Source organism: Chlorocebus sabaeus, chromosome 16, assembly GCF_047675955.1.
Source record: "Chlorocebus sabaeus isolate Y175 chromosome 16, mChlSab1.0.hap1, whole genome shotgun sequence".
In the NCBI taxonomy this organism is placed as follows: Eukaryota; Metazoa; Chordata; class Mammalia; order Primates; family Cercopithecidae; genus Chlorocebus; species Chlorocebus sabaeus.
In genome coordinates this window covers 21,683,998-21,701,393 of record NC_132919.1, presented here as the reverse complement: position 1 = coordinate 21,701,393, position 17,396 = coordinate 21,683,998, and the positions used below count along the sequence as shown (strand labels likewise).

The 17,396-nt window shown below is 49.6% G+C and overlaps 1 protein-coding gene across 1 annotated transcript in view; it reads left to right on the top strand.

The window, feature by feature from the left end:
* Window positions 1–10,981, top strand: part of LOC103247132 (serine/threonine-protein kinase TAO1-like) — a 33,023-nt gene extending 22,042 nt beyond the window's left edge. Inside the window, 3 exon segments of the mRNA XM_073004770.1 lie at window positions 1,298–1,537; window positions 9,107–9,319; window positions 10,630–10,981. Coding sequence (XP_072860871.1) covers window positions 1,298–1,537; window positions 9,107–9,319; window positions 10,630–10,818 — 642 coding nt within the window. The 3' untranslated portion in view covers window positions 10,819–10,981.
* Window positions 10,982–17,396: the final 6,415 nt, after the last annotated feature.

Sequence of the window (17,396 nt, the reverse complement as noted above, 5' to 3'; positions counted from 1 at the left end):
TAAAACTGTCTCTACTAAAAATATTTTTTAAATGAGCTGGGTGTGATGGTGCACGCCTGTAATCCCAGCTACTCAGGAGGCTGAGGCACGAGAATTGCTTGAACCTGGGAGGCAGAGGTTGCAGTGAGCTGAAATCGCACCACTGCACTCCAGCCTGGGTGACAGAGTGAGACTCTGATTAAAAAACAAAACAAAACAAAACAAAACAGTGAAACATAGAAGCAGCTTAAATGTCCAAACACAGAGGAATGATTGAAAGAATTATGGCATCACAAAGCACTAGGTTACAATGAAACTTTAAAAATTTCTATGTACTGGCTGGGTGCAGTGGCTCACACCTGTAATTCCAACACTTTGGGAGGCTGAGGTGGGAGGATCACTTGAGACCAGGAGTTTGAGACAACCCTGGGCAACATAGCAAGACCCTGTCTCTACAATGTTTTTTTTTCCCCGAGACTCCGTCGCCCAGGCTGGAGTGCAGTGGCATGATCTCGGCTCACTGCAACCTTTGCTTCCTGGATTCAAGCCATTCTCCTGCCTCAGACTCCCAGGTACCTGGGACTACAGACATGCACCACCATGCCCGGTTAATTTTTTTTTTTTTTTTAATTGAGACAGAGTCTTGCTCTGTCGTCCAGGCTGGAGTGCAGTGGCGCGATCTCGGCTCACTGCAAGCTCCGCCTCCCGGGTTCACGCCATTCTCCTGCCTCAGCCTCCCAAGTAGCTGGGACTACAGGTGTCTGCCACCATGCCCGGCTAATTTTTTGTATTTTTAGTAGAGACAGTTTTCACCATGTTAGCCAGGATGATGTCAATCTCCTGACCTTGTGATCCACCTGCCTCTGCCTCCGAAAGTGCCGGGATTACAGGCGTGAGCCACTACGCCCAGCTGTGTCCATGTTCTTAATCACCACACTCACCAGAGTAGACTGCATGTAAAATAATTGAATAGAATACTCTGAAGAAACTGAAAGGATAACTTAGGAGCCCAATTCAAATATAAAATTAGGAAGTAAACAAAAGAAAAATGTTAAACCTCTTGATATAGATGTAATAATGTCTTAAGCTAATGGCAATAAAATAATATGAATAAATAGTAAATGAATATGATAAGGAAATTTGTGCTACTAATTGCCCATTTAAAGAGGTAAAAGTCACAACCCTAATATTTACTATGCAATTATAATTGAATAACAGGGTTAATTACATCTGTTTACTGGTTATTCTGTTTTTTAGGATTTTTTTCTGGCATTATACAGCAGTAAATTATACCTTTGTCTTTTGTGTTATGGATTAGGAGTTAAACAAAAGACAGACGCAGAAGGACTTAGAACATGCCATGCTACTCCGGCAGCATGAATCCATGCAAGAACTGGAGTTCCGCCACCTCAACACAATTCAGAAGATGCGCTGTGAGTTGATCAGATTGCAGCATCAAACTGAGCTCACTAACCAGCTGGAATATAATAAGCGAAGAGAACGAGAACTAAGACGAAAGCATGTCATGGAAGTTCGACAACAGCCTAAGAGTTTGAAGGTATGGTTAGCCTAAGCTTTTTGACAACAGGGAAGAGAATGAAAAGGTATCCATATAAGCAGGAAAAGTCTTAAGACGAATGTTTAGTCATAAAGAAATTGACTAAGCTTCTTTTCATTTTTAGCATTTTTGGTTGATTTTAATGTTGAATGCCTGTTGCTACAGTCTTTTGCTTATGTATTTCTCATCAAAGTACAAAAAAGTGGCCAAAACTTTTAACCATGGGAAGTGCCAGTAGATAAGAATCAAGATTCTTGTTTTAAACTTACCCAAGGGCAGAGCACAGTGGCTCACGCCTGTAATCCCAACAATTCAGGAGGCTAAGGCAGGTGGATCACCTGAGGTCAGGAGTTCAAGAACAGCCTGGACAACATGGCAAAACCCTGTCTCTACTAAAAATACAAAAATTAGTTGGGTGTGGTGGCACATGCCTATAGTCTCAGCTACTTGGGGGGCTGAGGCAGGAGAATCCCTTGAACCCAGGAGGCAGAGGGTGCAATAAGCCGAGAACACACCACAGCACTCCACCCTGGGTGACAGAGCAAGACCCTGTCTCAGAAAAATTTACCCAAATGTCCAAGGTCAATATTATATTCTGCATGTCAACAAGCTAACCATTTGGCTTATCTCTGTTGTTCCAAGTAAAATTTTAGAACCATAATTTGCTGTAAATATGACTTGTACAAAATTTAAAAACATGAAAGTGCATTATAAAATAAAAAGTTTTAAGCTGCATAGCCACTAGTTAGAAAAATAATAACAAGAAAAAAGTTTTCTTCTTTATGCTTGTTCCTCCAGCCACCTGATCCATCTCTCTCAGTCAAAGTCAACTACAGTTACCAATTCTGAAATTTTTGTTTGTTTTTGAGACACAGTCTTACTCTGTCACCCAGGCTGGAGTGCAGTGGGGCGATCTCGGCTCACTACAAGCTCCGCCTCCCGGGTTCACTGCTTTGTCCTGCCTTAGCCTCCGTGTAGCTGGGACTGCAGGCACCTGCCACCATGCCCAGCTAATTTTTTGTATTTTTAGTAGAGACGGGGTTTCACCATGTTAGCCAGGATGGTCTCAATCTCCTGACCTCGTGATCCGCCGGCCTCAGCCTCCCAAAGTGCTGGGATTACAGGCGTGAGCCACCACGGCCGGCCCATGTGAATCTTAATATACAAAACCACCCACTATATAGTCTGTCATCGATGATAAGCACCTTAGTTGCCCTATACATATCTGTACATTTTAAACTTGTTTATATTCAGTAAGGTCCAGTTTCCACAGTATTTCCTATTTAAAGCTTCCCCTGTACTCCTGCCCAGCCATTTTTATAAGCTATTTGATATTTAAACTATAAAATGGTTCTTGGATTTACTCTGAGTAACTGTGCTGGAGTACAGTGAAATTCATTCACAGAGGTAGTCTGTGTGAAAATCTAGAAACTACAACACACTCAATGGTATTCCCAATGCCCACCCAACTCCATTCAAACAAGCTGTCCTGAACAAAATATAGAAACGATGTTAAGATGCTTTATTGTTTTCATGTGAATATGAGTAAAATTTCACCTTGCTATGTCTTCAAAATAGGTAAGTTTTATTTACAGAGTGGTTATGTTGACTACTAACATAACCTTCCTTAGTTAATGCTTAGAAAAACTGGAATTGTAATGATATTTTAGATTTATTTTGTTTTTGCAGTAAGGAGATACATAATCATTTAGCTACAGAAAGACAATCTCCCATGAAACTAACATGTCAGCAAAGTCAATTGTGATTTTAAAGCCAACAGCACCGAGGAATAAACCAAACTGAAAGTCGTACTGTAAATCTGATATGACTGACTGCATTTCCCTGGGGCTTGGGTAATGGATAGTTGTTTGACATTTAACCATTTCTTTCTATTTCCTGTCATTAGAACTTTTCCGTTTTAAAGCTTATAAACAGTAATCTGATTCTCGCAGGTAGTATATTAAAAGTGAGGAGAAAATAAAGCTTCATTAATCATAGTCAGACTTTAAATAAAATGCCTTTCTGATTACAAGTGAGTTCAAGGTTTCCTGTTAGGGAAGAAAAATCACCCTTTTCCTCATGTTTATGTGTATCTATTTACTTAGTCAACTGGAGCATTTTAACCCCAAATCATCACATTTCTATTTACTTAAGTAATCGTTGCCTTTTCCAGTTTTCTCCTTAAGTAGTGGAGGCAGAATTTAGAATATAGCATCAACTGTGTTTGATGGAGGAGAGGAGATTGCAGTTGGAACATTTTATTTATGTTGATTAGGATCTCTGGGGGTGGGGTGCTGTTTTCTGTGGAAAGGGTCGGGTGAAAATCTGCTGCCTACTCTGCTGTTTCTTCAGCTTTCATCCAGATGATGCTTTGTCAGCACTAAATGAGTAGAAATAACTGAAACTTGCATTCATCTCGCTTTCATTTGAGTCACACATTGAGGGATATAGTTTATTCTTAGTATAAGCATTAATTTTACTCTTGTTAAAGAAAAATTTTTCAAGGAGTTATTTTTTCTCATTAGGCAGGGATGTGGAATGATTACAGTATTCCTGGCACAATGTTTTTTTTGTTTTTGTTTTTGTTTTTTTGGGTTTTTTTGAGATGGAGTTTCACTCTTGTCGCCTAGGCCGGAGTGTAGTGGCGTGATCTTGGCTCACTGCAACCTCCACCTCCCGGGATGAAGTGATTCTCATGCTTCAGCCTCCCAAGTAGCTGGGATTACAGGCACCTGCCACCACACCCTCATGTTTTTAGTAGAGATGGGTTTCACCACGTTGGCCCTGCTGGTCTCAAACTTCCGACCTCAGGTGATCCACCCGCCTCAGCTTTCCAAACTGCTAGGATTACCACGCCCAGCCCAGCACAATGCTTTAAAAATAAAAAGTTTTGGCTAGGCGCAGTCACTCACACCTGTAATCCCAGCACTTTGGAAGGCTGAGGCAGGGGATCACTAGGTCAAGAGACCATCCTGACCAACATGGTGAAACCTCGTCTGTACTAAAAATACAAAAATTAGCCGGGCACGGTGGCGCGTGCCTGTAGTCTCAGCTACTTGAGAGGTTGAGGCAGGAGATTCGCTTGAACCTGGTAGGTGGAGGGTCAGTGAGCCCCAAGATCGTGCCACTGCACTCTAGCCTGGCGACAGAGCGAGACTCCATCTCAAAAAATAAAAATAATGTCCAGGTGCGGTGACTCATGCCTGTAATCCCAGTACTTTGGGAGGCTGAGGTCGGGAGTTTGACACCAGTTTGACCAACATGGAAAAACCCCATCTCTACTAAAAATACAAAAATAGCCGGGCGTGGTGGCACATGCTTGCTGTCCCAGCTACTCGGGAGGCTGAGGCAGGAGAATCACTTGAACCTGGAAGGCGGAGGATGGTGGAGGTTATGGTGAGCCGAGATTCCGCCATTGCACTCCAGCCTGGGCAACAAGGGCAAAACTCCATCTCAACAAATAAATAAATAAATAAAAATAAAACCTTTTAAAAGAATGGATGCTATTTTACTGAGGCAGAAGATACTATCTAAATTTCATTGTTCCATTTCTGTCTAGAAGCACTTGGAACAACTTCGTTAACCATGAATGGTGGTTTTTGTTTGTTTTCACTCTGTCACCCAGGCTGGAGGGCAGTGGCGCAGTCTTGGCTCACTGCAACCTCTGCCTGCCAACTTCAAGTGATTCTCCTGCCTCAGCCTCCCGAGTAGCTGTGATTACAGGCATGACCCACCACACCCGGCTGATTTTTGTATATTTAGTAGAGAAGGGATTTCGCCATGTTGACCAGGCTGGTCTTGAATGCCTGACCTCAAGTGATCCACCCGCCTCAGCCTCCCAGACTCTTGGGATTACAGGTGTGATCCACCACACCCGGCCTAAGAATGATATTTTAAAATGGTGCTGCTCAGCCTGAGCAACATAGTGAGACCCTGTCTCTAGAAAAAATTACCAGCCTGGGGGAGCATAGGGAGATCTCATCTCTAAAAATAAAGCCAGGCACAGTGGCTTATGCCTGTAATCCCAGCACTTTGGGAGGCTGAGGCGGGCAGATCACGAGGTCAGGAGATCAAGACCATCTGGCTAACGGGCAAAACCCCATCTCTACTAAAAATAAAAAATTTAGCTGGGCGTGGTGGTGTGCGCCTGTAGTCCCAGCTACACAGGAGGCTGAGGCAGGAAAATCACTTGAACCAGGTAGTCAGAGGTTGCAGTGAGCTGAGGTCATGCCACTGCACTCCATCCTGGTGACAGAGCAAGACTCTGTGTCAGGAAAAAAAAAAAAAAAAAAAGAGACTGAGCATGATGACATGCCTGTGGTGGTCCCAGCCACTCAGAAGACCGAAAGGCAAGAGGATCACTTGAACCCCAGGAGGCTGAGGCTGTGGTGAGCCATGATCATGTCACTGCACTCCAACCTGGGCGACAGAGTGAGACCCTGTCTCAAAAAAAGAAAAGAAAAAGATTAAAAAGCCAAACGTGGTGATGGCTCACACCTGTAATCCCAGCTACTTGGGAGGCTGAGGTAGGAGGATTGCTTGAACCTGGGAGGTCAGGGATGCAGTGAGCCATGATCGTGCCACTGTACTCCAGAGCCTGGAGGACAGAGTTGAGACTCTGTCTCAAAAATAAAAGCAGTGCTACTAAGTGTCTCTACTAAAACTCTTAGCTAAACTAAGAGTTTCTCTTACTAGCTAGACATTTCTTGACCCCTCGCAAAATAAAGACATATTACTAGGATCTAGTGCCTCAGATGGTGAAAAATACAGAAAGGTATATTTAATGTTGTAGTATTGAGGGGAGTACTTCTTAGATAAGTGTGTAAATTTGGTAACATATCCATTTGTTGCATGATGAATCAGCCAATCAATACCTGGCGGTATTTATATTAAGGTAAAAAAAAAATTTCAACTATAGGTTCTGCCTCAGTGCAGTAAATCAATGTGTTGTCACTTGTAGGATCAACTGGTACACTTTGCAGAAACAGATCTCATCTTACTAAAACTTTTAAAAACCTGAGTTCATAGAATACCCAACCTGCTGATTAACCAAACACTAAAACCAAAGATCTTCTGTCTCTAAACTTAAATATTTGCATCTTAGAAATGTTTATATACTGTAGTTCATGTCTGTTACCCCAAGAAGAGGGTTGTCTCCTCCGTTAGCACATGAGTTTTGTTTAACCTTTGAAAGATTAGTTTTGTTATGGTTTTTTTTGTGTGTGTGTTTGAAACAGTCTCTCTCTGTTGCCCAGGCTGGAGTGCAGTGGTGCAATCTTAGCTCTCTGTAGCCTCCACCTCCCGGGTTCAAGCAATTCTCATACCTCAGCCTCTTGAATAGTTGGGATTACAGGCATGTGCCACCACGCCGAACTAATTTTTGTATTTTTAGTAGAGACAGGGTTTCACCATGTTGGCCAGGCTGGTCTCAAACTCCTGACCTCAAATGATCTGGCCATCTCAGCCTCCCAAAGTGCTGGGATTACAAGCGTGAGCCACCACGCCTGGCCAAGATTAGTTGACTGACGTTTAAGTTTTTGCTTGTGTTAAAGAGTAAACCATTGCTAAGTATATCTCTACCTAGTTTATTATCTTAAGGAAAAGACCATTGTAATAACAATATTAATAATTCCGAATAGAGATTTCCAAGTTAGCCTCACATTTGGTACATAAACTGTATAGTTGGAGTTGAGAGTGTCATTAAAAGAAATTGGGGGCAAGGCACAGTGGCTCATGCCTGTAATCCCAGCACTTTGGGAGGCCAAGTTGGGCGGATTGCCTGAGGTCAGGAGTTCAAGACAAGCCTGGCTGACATAGTGAAACCTGGTCTCTACTAAAAATACAAAAATTGGCCGGGCGTGGTGGCACAAGCCTGTAATTCCCGCTGCTCGGGAGGCTGAGGGAGGAAAATCAATTGAACCCAGGAAATGGAGTCTGCAGTGAGCTGAGATCGCACCACTGCACTACAGCCTGAGCAACGGAATGAGACTCCATCTAAAAAAAAAAAAAAAAGAACAGAAAAGAACAAAATGAAATTGCAGCAAAGTGTTTCTAAAACAAACAGAATAAATGTGCTTTATTTTCTGTCTCTAGATCTGATAAGATATTGTCTCACCAATAAAGTGTTTTTATATCTTTTTTTCCTTTCTTTTTTTTGTTTTTTAGAAACCAGTGTCTCACTCTTGTTCAGCCTAGAGTCCAATGATGCAGTCACGGTTCACTGCAGCCTTGAACTCCTGGGCTCAAGTGATCCTTCTGCCTCAGCCTCCCTAGTAGCTAGGACTACAGGTGCGCATCACCATGCCTGGCTAATTTTTAATATTGCTTTGTAGAAATGGGGTCTCACTGTGTTGCTTAGGCTAGTCTGAAACTCCTGGCCTACAAACAATCCTGCCTTGGCCTTCCAAAAGTATTGGGATTACAGGTGTGAGCCACCATAATTGTATTATGCTTAATTCATAAGAAAAAATTTGATTTTCTAAGCCACACACAGTGGCTCATGCCTATAATTACTGTACTTTTAGAGGCTGAGGTGGGAGGATCGCTTGAGGCCAGGAGTTTGGAACCAGCCTGTGCAACGTAGGGAAACTTCATTCCTACCAAAAAAAAAAAAAAAAAAAAATTAGCCAGGAGCTGGGTATGGTGGCTCATGCCAGTAATCCCAGCACTTTAGGAGGCCAAGGCAGGTGGGTTGCTTGAGCCCAGGAATTTGAGACCAGCCTAGGCAACATGGTGAAACCTTGTCTCTACAAAAAATACAAAAATTGGCCAAGTGTGGTGGTTCACGCCTGTAATTCCAGCATTTAGGAAGCCAAGGCAGGCAGATCACTTGAAGTCAAGAGTTCGAGACCAGCCAGGCCAACATGGTGAAACCCTGTCTCTACTAAAAATACAAAAATTAGCTGGGCGTGGCGGCACATGCCTGTGATCCCAGCTACTCGGGAGGCTGAAACAGAAGAATCGCTTGAACTCGGGAGGCAGTGGTTGCAGTGAGCCAAGATTGCGCCATTGGACTCCAGCCTGGGCGACAGAGCAAGACTCAAAAAAAAAAGCCAAACGTGGGTGTGGCACACACCTGTGGTCCCGGCTACTCAGGAGGCTGAGGTGGAAGGATTGCTTGAGCATAGCAGGTTGAGGCTACAGTGAGCCGTGATTGTACCACCGCATTCCAGCCTGGGTGACAGAGTGAGACTCCATCTCAAAAAAAAGAAAAAGAAAAAATGTAATTTTCTGTCATGAATATGCATAATAATCAAAGCTAATTTTAGTATCTACTCAGGTCACTAACTTTATTAGTGAAACAACAGATACTGTTACAAGTCCTATCATAAATGGTGTTCTTTATGCCCTAATGTTTTAAATGAAGTTTTTTGTCATAAAACTGCATAAATTTCAGTCAGCGGTTTGGCCAAATAGCCAAGTGCAAAAAGTATCTGCAACTTTATGATCTGACCTGTTTGGTTTTCCTCTCATTTTTTCCTAATAGTCTTTATTTTTGTGTATGTAAGCATACCATATACCAAATACCTTGTGTTACAACTTACATAAATCTTTTTTTTTTTCCCCCAGTCTAAAGAACTCCAAATAAAAAAGCAGTTTCAGGATACCTGCAAAATCCAAACCAGACAGTACAAAGCATTAAGAAATCACCTGCTGGAGGCTACACCAAAGAGTGAGCACAAAGCTGTTCTGAAACGGCTCAAGGAGGAACAGACCCGGAAATTAGCTATCTTGGCTGAGCAATATGATCACAGCATTAACGAAATGCTCTCCACACAAGCCGTGAGTTTGCTTTTTTTGGGCAAAACAAATTTAGTGCCCCTTTTCTTCCACTACTTGAATGAAATCACAGCAATTAAAGTACTGGTTGAAAATGATAGCTCTCCTGCAACTTGGGAAATGTGGTGATGGTTCATTTTCTTCCTATTCTCAACATTGCTTGAAAATGTCATGATGCGTGAGGTATGTCATGATGCATCAATTTTCATTGATACATTTAGACATGAGGTTCTAAATAGGCTCCCTGCCAGCACAGATCCCAACACCTTATTGAGATTGGCATAGCAGCTTTGGGAAGCAGTGAGCAAAAGGTATTATTATAATGGGAATAAAAATGGTTGTGTTTGAGTACAAATACAATTTTTTTTTTTTTTTTTTTTTTGAGATGGAATTTCACCCTGTTGCCCAGGCTGGATTGCAGTAGTGTGATCTCAGCTCACTGCAACCTCTGCCTCCCGGGTTCAAGCGATTCTCCTTCCTTGGCCTCCCGAGTAGCTGGGATTATAGGTGCAAAATATTTTCCATATAAGAGCTTTGTAAACTTTTTTTTAAAGGGCCAGATAAGGCTGGGTGCAGCGGTTCACGCCTGTAATCCCAGCACTTCAGGAGGCCTAGGCGGATGAATCACCTGAGGTCAAGAATTCGAGAGCAGCCTGCCCAACATGGTGAAACCCCGTCTCTACTAAAAATACAAAAATTAGCCAGGTGCGGTGGTGGGCACCCGTAATCCCAGCGACTCAGGAGGCTGAGGTGGGAGAATCACCTGAACCCGGGGGCAGAGGTTGCAGTGAGTCAAGATTGCGCCGTAGCACTCCAGACTGGGCAATTAAATGAGACTCTGTCTAAAAAAAAAAAAAAAAAAAGGCGGGGGGGTGGCCAGATAAGACTTTTTAGACAGGAGGCAAAACTAAGGCTATTATGTGGGTACTTACATGACCGCTTAAGATGTAACCCTTTCAAAATGAAACATCATTCTTAGCTCATGGGCTGTAAAAGACAAAAAACAGGCACCTGCCCATACTTTGCTTGTAGACTATGGTTTGCTGGTCTTTGTTCTATAGTTATTTCCACTACAGAGGAAGAGATTCAGAGATCTAAAGGGATTCTAGGTTTTTCTTAAGAAAAATGTGGTTATTCAGGCATCCTCCAAATAGCTTATGATAGCTTTATCTTCATAATACTATTGTTAGTTATTCTGCCTTTCTTTTTCAGAGATGTTTACTCCAAGATAAAAGACAGAATCCATAGGTCATGCATTGATAGCTAACAGTAGGATATATCTGTTTCTTTTTTTTTTTCTCTCTCTCTCTCAGCTGCATTTGGATGAAGCACAGGAAGCAGAATGCCAGGTTTTGAAGATGCAGCTGCAGCAGGAACTGGAGCTGCTGAATGCATATCAGAGCAAAATCAAGATGCAAGCTGAGGCACAACATGATCGAGAGCTTCGGGAGCTTGAACAGAGGGTCTCCCGCCGGGGGGCACTCTTAGAACAAAAGGTATAAGTAATAGAAGGGAAAATCATTGTTTTCAAATTAGCTTTTGTCAAAAGCGTTTTGTAAATATATTTTCATGTTGGCAGGGGTCACATTAGATTTCTTTCACAAAACCACATTTCCTGAATTCTGGTTATGGCAGCAGTTTTTTCTTTAAAATTACTGATTCACTGATGAACCTTATCATTAATGAGCTCCAGAAATCAAGGGAATATAATTAAGTAGTAATTGCTAGAGAAAAGATATGGGTGTGTGAAGACAGTCAGTTGAATTTGAGAGTAGCAGCTATGAATCCATGTTCCTCACTTCTGTGTTCCTAGCTTGCTCTACCTAAGGAGGTTGGAGAAAGACTTAAATAGTGAAGAAAGAGAGCTGCATTAATTGCCTGAGAGAGCCAGGGACAAAGGATCAGGAATATATACTTTACTCATATATCCTTGGCCTGGAGCTATACAGATTGGTAGAGGATTACTGAGGGATAGAAGGTAAAATCAGTTCCACACAGGTGAAAAGTCAGGCTGAAAAAATGTTGTTTCTAGATGCATATCTTTACTTTTTCTGAATTATTCTTGTCAGATATATTAGAAAATAGAACTAGAATCCCCAAATTTCCATCCTTTGGGATACTAAGGTATGTGTGTGTGTATTAGGGAAAAGGGTGATGGACAAAAGGTTTTGAAAGGTAAAGAGAAGAAAGGCATTTGTTGAAAGAAGTGGAGATTAGGCTGGGCTTAGGCCTCCCAGCACTTTGGAAGCCAAGGCGGGAAGATGGTCTGAGCCTAGGAGTTCGAGACCAGCCTGGGCAACACAGGGAGACCCTATCTCTACAAAAAATTTTAAAAAGTAGCTGAGTGTGGTGGCTCGCTCCTGTGGTCCCAGCTACTTGGGAGGCTGAGGCGGGAAGATGGATTGAGCCTAAAAGGTTGAGGCTGCAGTAAGCTATGGCTGCACCACTGCACTCTAGCCTGGGCAACAGGGCAAGATCCTGTCTCAAAATTAATGAATAAATAAAACAGTGGTCGATTATCAATTGTATCCAGGATTCAGAGATACATTCCAGAACTCTTGAGTCTTAAATTACCAACATGATGTAGTCTTAGGTCCGTCGGTCATTGCACTTAATACTTACCTAATGATCTTCCTAAACTTGTCATTGATTCTGGACCATAGGCCTGTAGATTTTTCCTCTATTTCCTATAGTTCTTGTGCTAAAAATAGAATGCCTTATAAAAGTAAAAAATACATTTTAAACCAGGGGTTGTGGCTCATGCCTATAATCCCAGCACTTGGGAGGCGGAGGCAAGCAGATCGCTTGAGCTCAGGAATTCAAGACCAGCCTGGGCAACATGGGTTGCCTACGGGGGTGTGTTTCTGTGCCACTGCTGCCTGACTGCCTGTGTCCCTGTCTCTCCCATTCTCTCTTCTCTCTCTGGCCCTCACTCTCTGCGTCGTTCCCTCTTTCTACCGGTTTGTGTGTGTGCGTGTGCCCGTTTGCGTGTGTGTGTTCGGTCGAACGCGCCCTGTGCGCCCCAAAGCGACTTCTTGCCTGTCGGCCTGGCTCCGCTGAGCCTCTTTCTGCTTCCGTGCCTGGGTCCTGTGGCGGCTCCTCAACGGTTTTCGCCGCCATTCCACTTTGGGTCCCTGAGGGCCTCGACCACGTGAGGAGATGCGTCTTCCCCTCAGCAACGGAAATGCCATTACACTTGCCGAGCCAGCGGACTCCCTCCCGGGATCAAGATAACCATCAAGTCCAGCCAGGGACAAAAGCCCCAGAGGAGCTCGTCGCCCTGCAGGAGAGGAGCAGACCCGCCTCAGAGGAGACGCTTGTACCTTTTCAGGGCGCTTCTCTGAGCAATGAAGCCACACCCCGGCCGAAGCTTGAAGAGAAAGCCGGGAAGGGGAGATGCCAAGTCTCCCAGTCCCTGGAACGCTGGCCTCTCTGGACAAGTCGGCTGTTGGGCAACCCTCCCCTTAGGCCCACTGCGGTGGCAACGAGCAGTCACCGGCCCGGGCTCCGGCCTCTGCTCTGCCCTCCCTCTTGCTCTGTCTGCCCTGTTTCTCAGGGGCCTAGATGCTTCTCCGTCTGGCTGAATGTCTTCAGCACAGATGGCTTCCCAGTCCGTCAGGGAGGCACTCCTCGGAGATCCGTGTGGTGACGGTCTCTCTCTCCAAACCTGCTTCTGCTGGCTTGGGCAGGTTCCATGACCCTGGAGCTCTTGGCTTCCACACGTGTCTCCGGCAGGGAAGCTGTCTTGCTCTCCCTGTTTCACCTCACGGCTGGGTGGCTTGCCTAGCATGAGCCGCATGCCACCGTGACTGGCCTGGTCCTCTTGGGCAGGTGGTGTGGCATTTCGCCTCTGCACTTCCCGTCTCATTCTTGAGGGGCAGCCTCTCCTCTGCTGCTGGGTGGACTGACTCCCTGAATCTTCTGGCCCCCGCCTGGATCCCGGGCGTTCTTTGATCCGGGCCCCCTTGGAATCCACGGGACAGGTCCATTGGGACCCTCTTCCACCGGGCACGGGCCTGGACACCGCTGTTGCTTTCGCCGTCGCCCCGTATGCCCGGGCTGGCACACATTCCCGTCGTCTGCTCGGGGATGCGCCAGTGCCACGCGTGGGGCCACTGGCTCCGCCGCGGAACCGCCCCTGTCCCTGTTTGCGCGCCTCCTGGAAAGCAGTAGCAGCTTGCAGGAGCCCCGGGGCTTTTGCAAGCGGGGGCAGGCCGCCGCTCTTTCACAGGGGGAGGGAGGCCGAGGGCTGATGGGTCAGTGAATTTTCAGCTGACACCACGCCTTAAGGCCCAGGGGATGATTCTGTGCTGCAGCGAGGCCCCGCCTGCCTCAGCCGATGATGGCGAGCCCATCCTTTCTCACCCGGAGGGGTCCAAAATCCCATCTGACGCCCTGAAGCTCCCCCTCCACCGGGGGAAGTCGGCTCAAGGAGGCCCCGAAGACAGGACTGCGGGGGTCTTGGTACTGGGATGCCCGCGGCCCCTTCTCCCACGCCGGCCCCTGCTGGAGCCGGGATCCGGCGGCCGGCGGGGCTGCAGCGGGAGCCCCCCCGCGGCCCCCCCTCGCCCCTGCCCCACCACACACACGCCCCCTCCCACCCCATCCCCGGCCCCGGCGCCCCGCGCAGCCGCCGTTGTTTAAAGGGGCCGCAGCCTGACTTCCAGGTGGGGAGCGCGAGTGGGCCCGGCGCGGCAGGGCCAGTGCGCATGCGCGAGGCGCGAGCGGGCCCCTGCCGTCACAGTGATTCCCACGGTTGTCTTAGAAACCAGCCCCTGAGGCTTGGCAAAGCAGGAGCCCTCCGTGGCGGTGCTCGGGTGTCGGGGCTGCGAGACTCCTGCCTCACCTCTCCACGGGGTCGACAGGAACGTCTCCGGACGGACGGACGCCGGGAGTCAGTCGCAACGCGCCGGCCAGGATGACAAAACCGCAGGAGGCGGAGTCCGGGGGAAGCGGCGCGTCGTCCCAGCCTCAGGCCTGCCCGGACGGCGTTGGGGTGAGTCTCCCCAAAAGTCTTGGCCCCGTGATCTCCAGGACAGGTCCGCCCGCGTGTCCGTGGGCTGCTCTCTCCCCCGAGGGGCCTTCACGCCCGGAGCAGAAGCCTGCAGCGTCAGGGGTTGCCTACGGGGGGGGGGGGGGGGGCGGGGTGTGTTTCTGTGCCGCTGCTGCGTGACTGCCTGTGTCCCTGTCTCTCCCATTCTCTCTTCTCTCTCTGGCCCTCACTCTCTGCGTCGTTCCCTCTTTCTGCCGGTTTGTGTGTGTGCGTGTGCCCGTGTGCGTGTGTGTGTGTTCGGTCGAACGCGCCCTGTGCGCCCGAAAGCGACTTCTTGCGTGTCGGCCTGGCTCCGCTGAGCCTCTTTCTGCCTCCGTGCCTGGGTCCTGTGGCGGCTCGTCAACGGTTTTCGCCGCCGTTCCACTTTGGGTCCCTGAGGGCCTCGACCACGTGAGGAGATGCGTCTTCCCCGCAGCCATGGAAATGCCATTACCCTTGCCGAGCCGGCGGACTCTCTCCCGGGATCAAGATAACCATCAAGTCCAGCCAGGGACAAAAGCCCCAGAGGAGCTCGTCGCCCTGCAGGAGAGGAGCAGACCCGCCTCAGAGGAGACGCTTGTACCTTTTCAGGGCGCTTCTCTGAGCAATGAAGCCACACCCCGGCCGAAGCTTGAAGAGGAAGCCGGGAAGGGGAGATGCCAAGCCTCCCAGTCCCTGGAACGCTGGCCTCTCTGGACAAGTCGGCCGTTGGGCAACCCTCCCCTTAGGCCCGCGGCGGTGGCACCGAGCAGTCACCGGCCCGGGCTCCGGCCTCTGCTCTGCCCTCCCTCTTGCTCTGTCTGCCCTGTTTCTCAGGGGCCTAGATGCTTCTCCGTCTGGCTGAATGTCTTCAGCACAGATGGCTTCCCAGTCCGTCAGGGAGGCACTCCTCGGAGATCCGTGTGGTGACGGTCTCTCTCTCCAAACCTGCTTCTGCTGGCTTGGGCAGGTTCCATGACCCTGGAGCTCTTGGCTTCCACACGTGTCTCCGGCAGGGAAGCTGTCTTGCTCTCCCTGTTTCACCTCACGGCTGGGTGGCTTGCCTAGCATGAGCGGCAGGCCACCGTGACTGGCCTGGTCCTCTTGGGCAGGCGGTGTGGCACTTGGCCTCTGCACTTCCCGTCTCATTCTTGAGGGGCAGCCTCTCCTCTGCTGCTGGGTGGACTGACTCCCTGAATCTTCTGGCCCCCGCCTGGATCCCGGGCGTTCTTTGATCCGGGCCCCCTTGGAATCCACGGGACAGGTCCATTGGGACCCTCTTCCACCGGGCACGGGCCTGGACACCGCTGTTGCTTTCGCCGTCGCCCCGTATGCCCGGGCTGGCACACATTCCCGTCGTCTGCTCGGGGATGCGCCAGTGCCACGCGTGGGGCCACTGGCTCCGCCGCGGAACCGCCCCTGTCCCTGTTTGCGCGCCTCCTGGAAAGCAGTAGCAGCTTGCAGGAGCCCCGGGGCTTTTGCAAGCGGGGGCAGGCCGCCGCTCTTTCACAGGGGGAGGGAGGCCGAGGGCTGATGGGTCAGTGAATTTTCAGCTGACACCACGCCTTAAGGCCCAGGGGATGATTCTGTGCTGCAGCGAGGCCCCGCCTGCCTCAGCCGATGATGGCGAGCCCATCCTTTCTCACCCGGAGGGGTCCAAAATCCCATCTGACGCCCTGAAGCTCCCCCTCCACCGGGGGAAGTCGGCTCAAGGAGGCCCCGAAGACAGGACTGCGGGGGTCTTGGTACTGGGATGCCCGCGGCCCCTTCTCCCACGCCGGCCCCTGCTGGAGCCGGGATCCGGCGGCCGGCGGGGCTGCAGCGGGAGCCCCCCCGCGGCCCCCCCTCGCCCCTGCCCCACCACACACACGCCCCCTCCCACCCCATCCCCGGCCCCGGCGCCCCGCGCAGCCGCCGTTGTTTAAAGGGGCCGCAGCCTGACTTCCAGGTGGGGAGCGCGAGTGGGCCCGGCGCGGCAGGGCCAGTGCGCATGCGCGAGGCGCGAGCGGGCCCCTGCCGTCACAGTGATTCCCACGGTTGTCTTAGAAACCAGCCCCTGAGGCTTGGCAAAGCAGGAGCCCTCCGTGGCGGTGCTCGGGTGTCGGGGCTGCGAGACTCCTGCCTCACCTCTCCACGGGGTCGACAGGAACGTCTCCGGACGGACGGACGCCGGGAGTCAGTCGCAACGCGCCGGCCAGGATGACAAAACCGCAGGAGGCGGAGTCCGGGGGAAGCGGCGCGTCGTCCCAGCCTCAGGCCTGCCCGGACGGCGTTGGGGTGAGTCTCCCCAAAAGTCTTGGCCCCGTGATCTCCAGGACAGGTCCGCCCGCGTGTCCGTGGGCTGCTCTCTCCCCCGAGGGGCCTTCACGCCCGGAGCAGAAGCCTGCAGCGTCAGGGGTTGCCTACGGGGGGGGGGGGGGGCGGGGTGTGTTTCTGTGCCGCTGCTGCGTGACTGCCTGTGTCCCTGTCTCTCCCATTCTCTCTTCTCTCTCTGGCCCTCACTCTCTGCGTCGTTCCCTCTTTCTGCCGGTTTGTGTGTGTGCGTGTGCCCGTGTGCGTGTGTGTGTGTTCGGTCGAACGCGCCCTGTGCGCCCGAAAGCGACTTCTTGCGTGTCGGCCTGGCTCCGCTGAGCCTCTTTCTGCCTCCGTGCCTGGGTCCTGTGGCGGCTCGTCAACGGTTTTCGCCGCCGTTCCACTTTGGGTCCCTGAGGGCCTCGACCACGTGAGGAGATGCGTCTTCCCCGCAGCCATGGAAATGCCATTACCCTTGCCGAGCCGGCGGACTCTCTCCCGGGATCAAGATAACCATCAAGTCCAGCCAGGGACAAAAGCCCCAGAGGAGCTCGTCGCCCTGCAGGAGAGGAGCAGACCCGCCTCAGAGGAGACGCTTGTACCTTTTCAGGGCGCTTCTCTGAGCAATGAAGCCACACCCCGGCCGAAGCTTGAAGAGGAAGCCGGGAAGGGGAGATGCCAAGCCTCCCAGTCCCTGGAACGCTGGCCTCTCTGGACAAGTCGGCCGTTGGGCAACCCTCCCCTTAGGCCCGCGGCGGTGGCACCGAGCAGTCACCG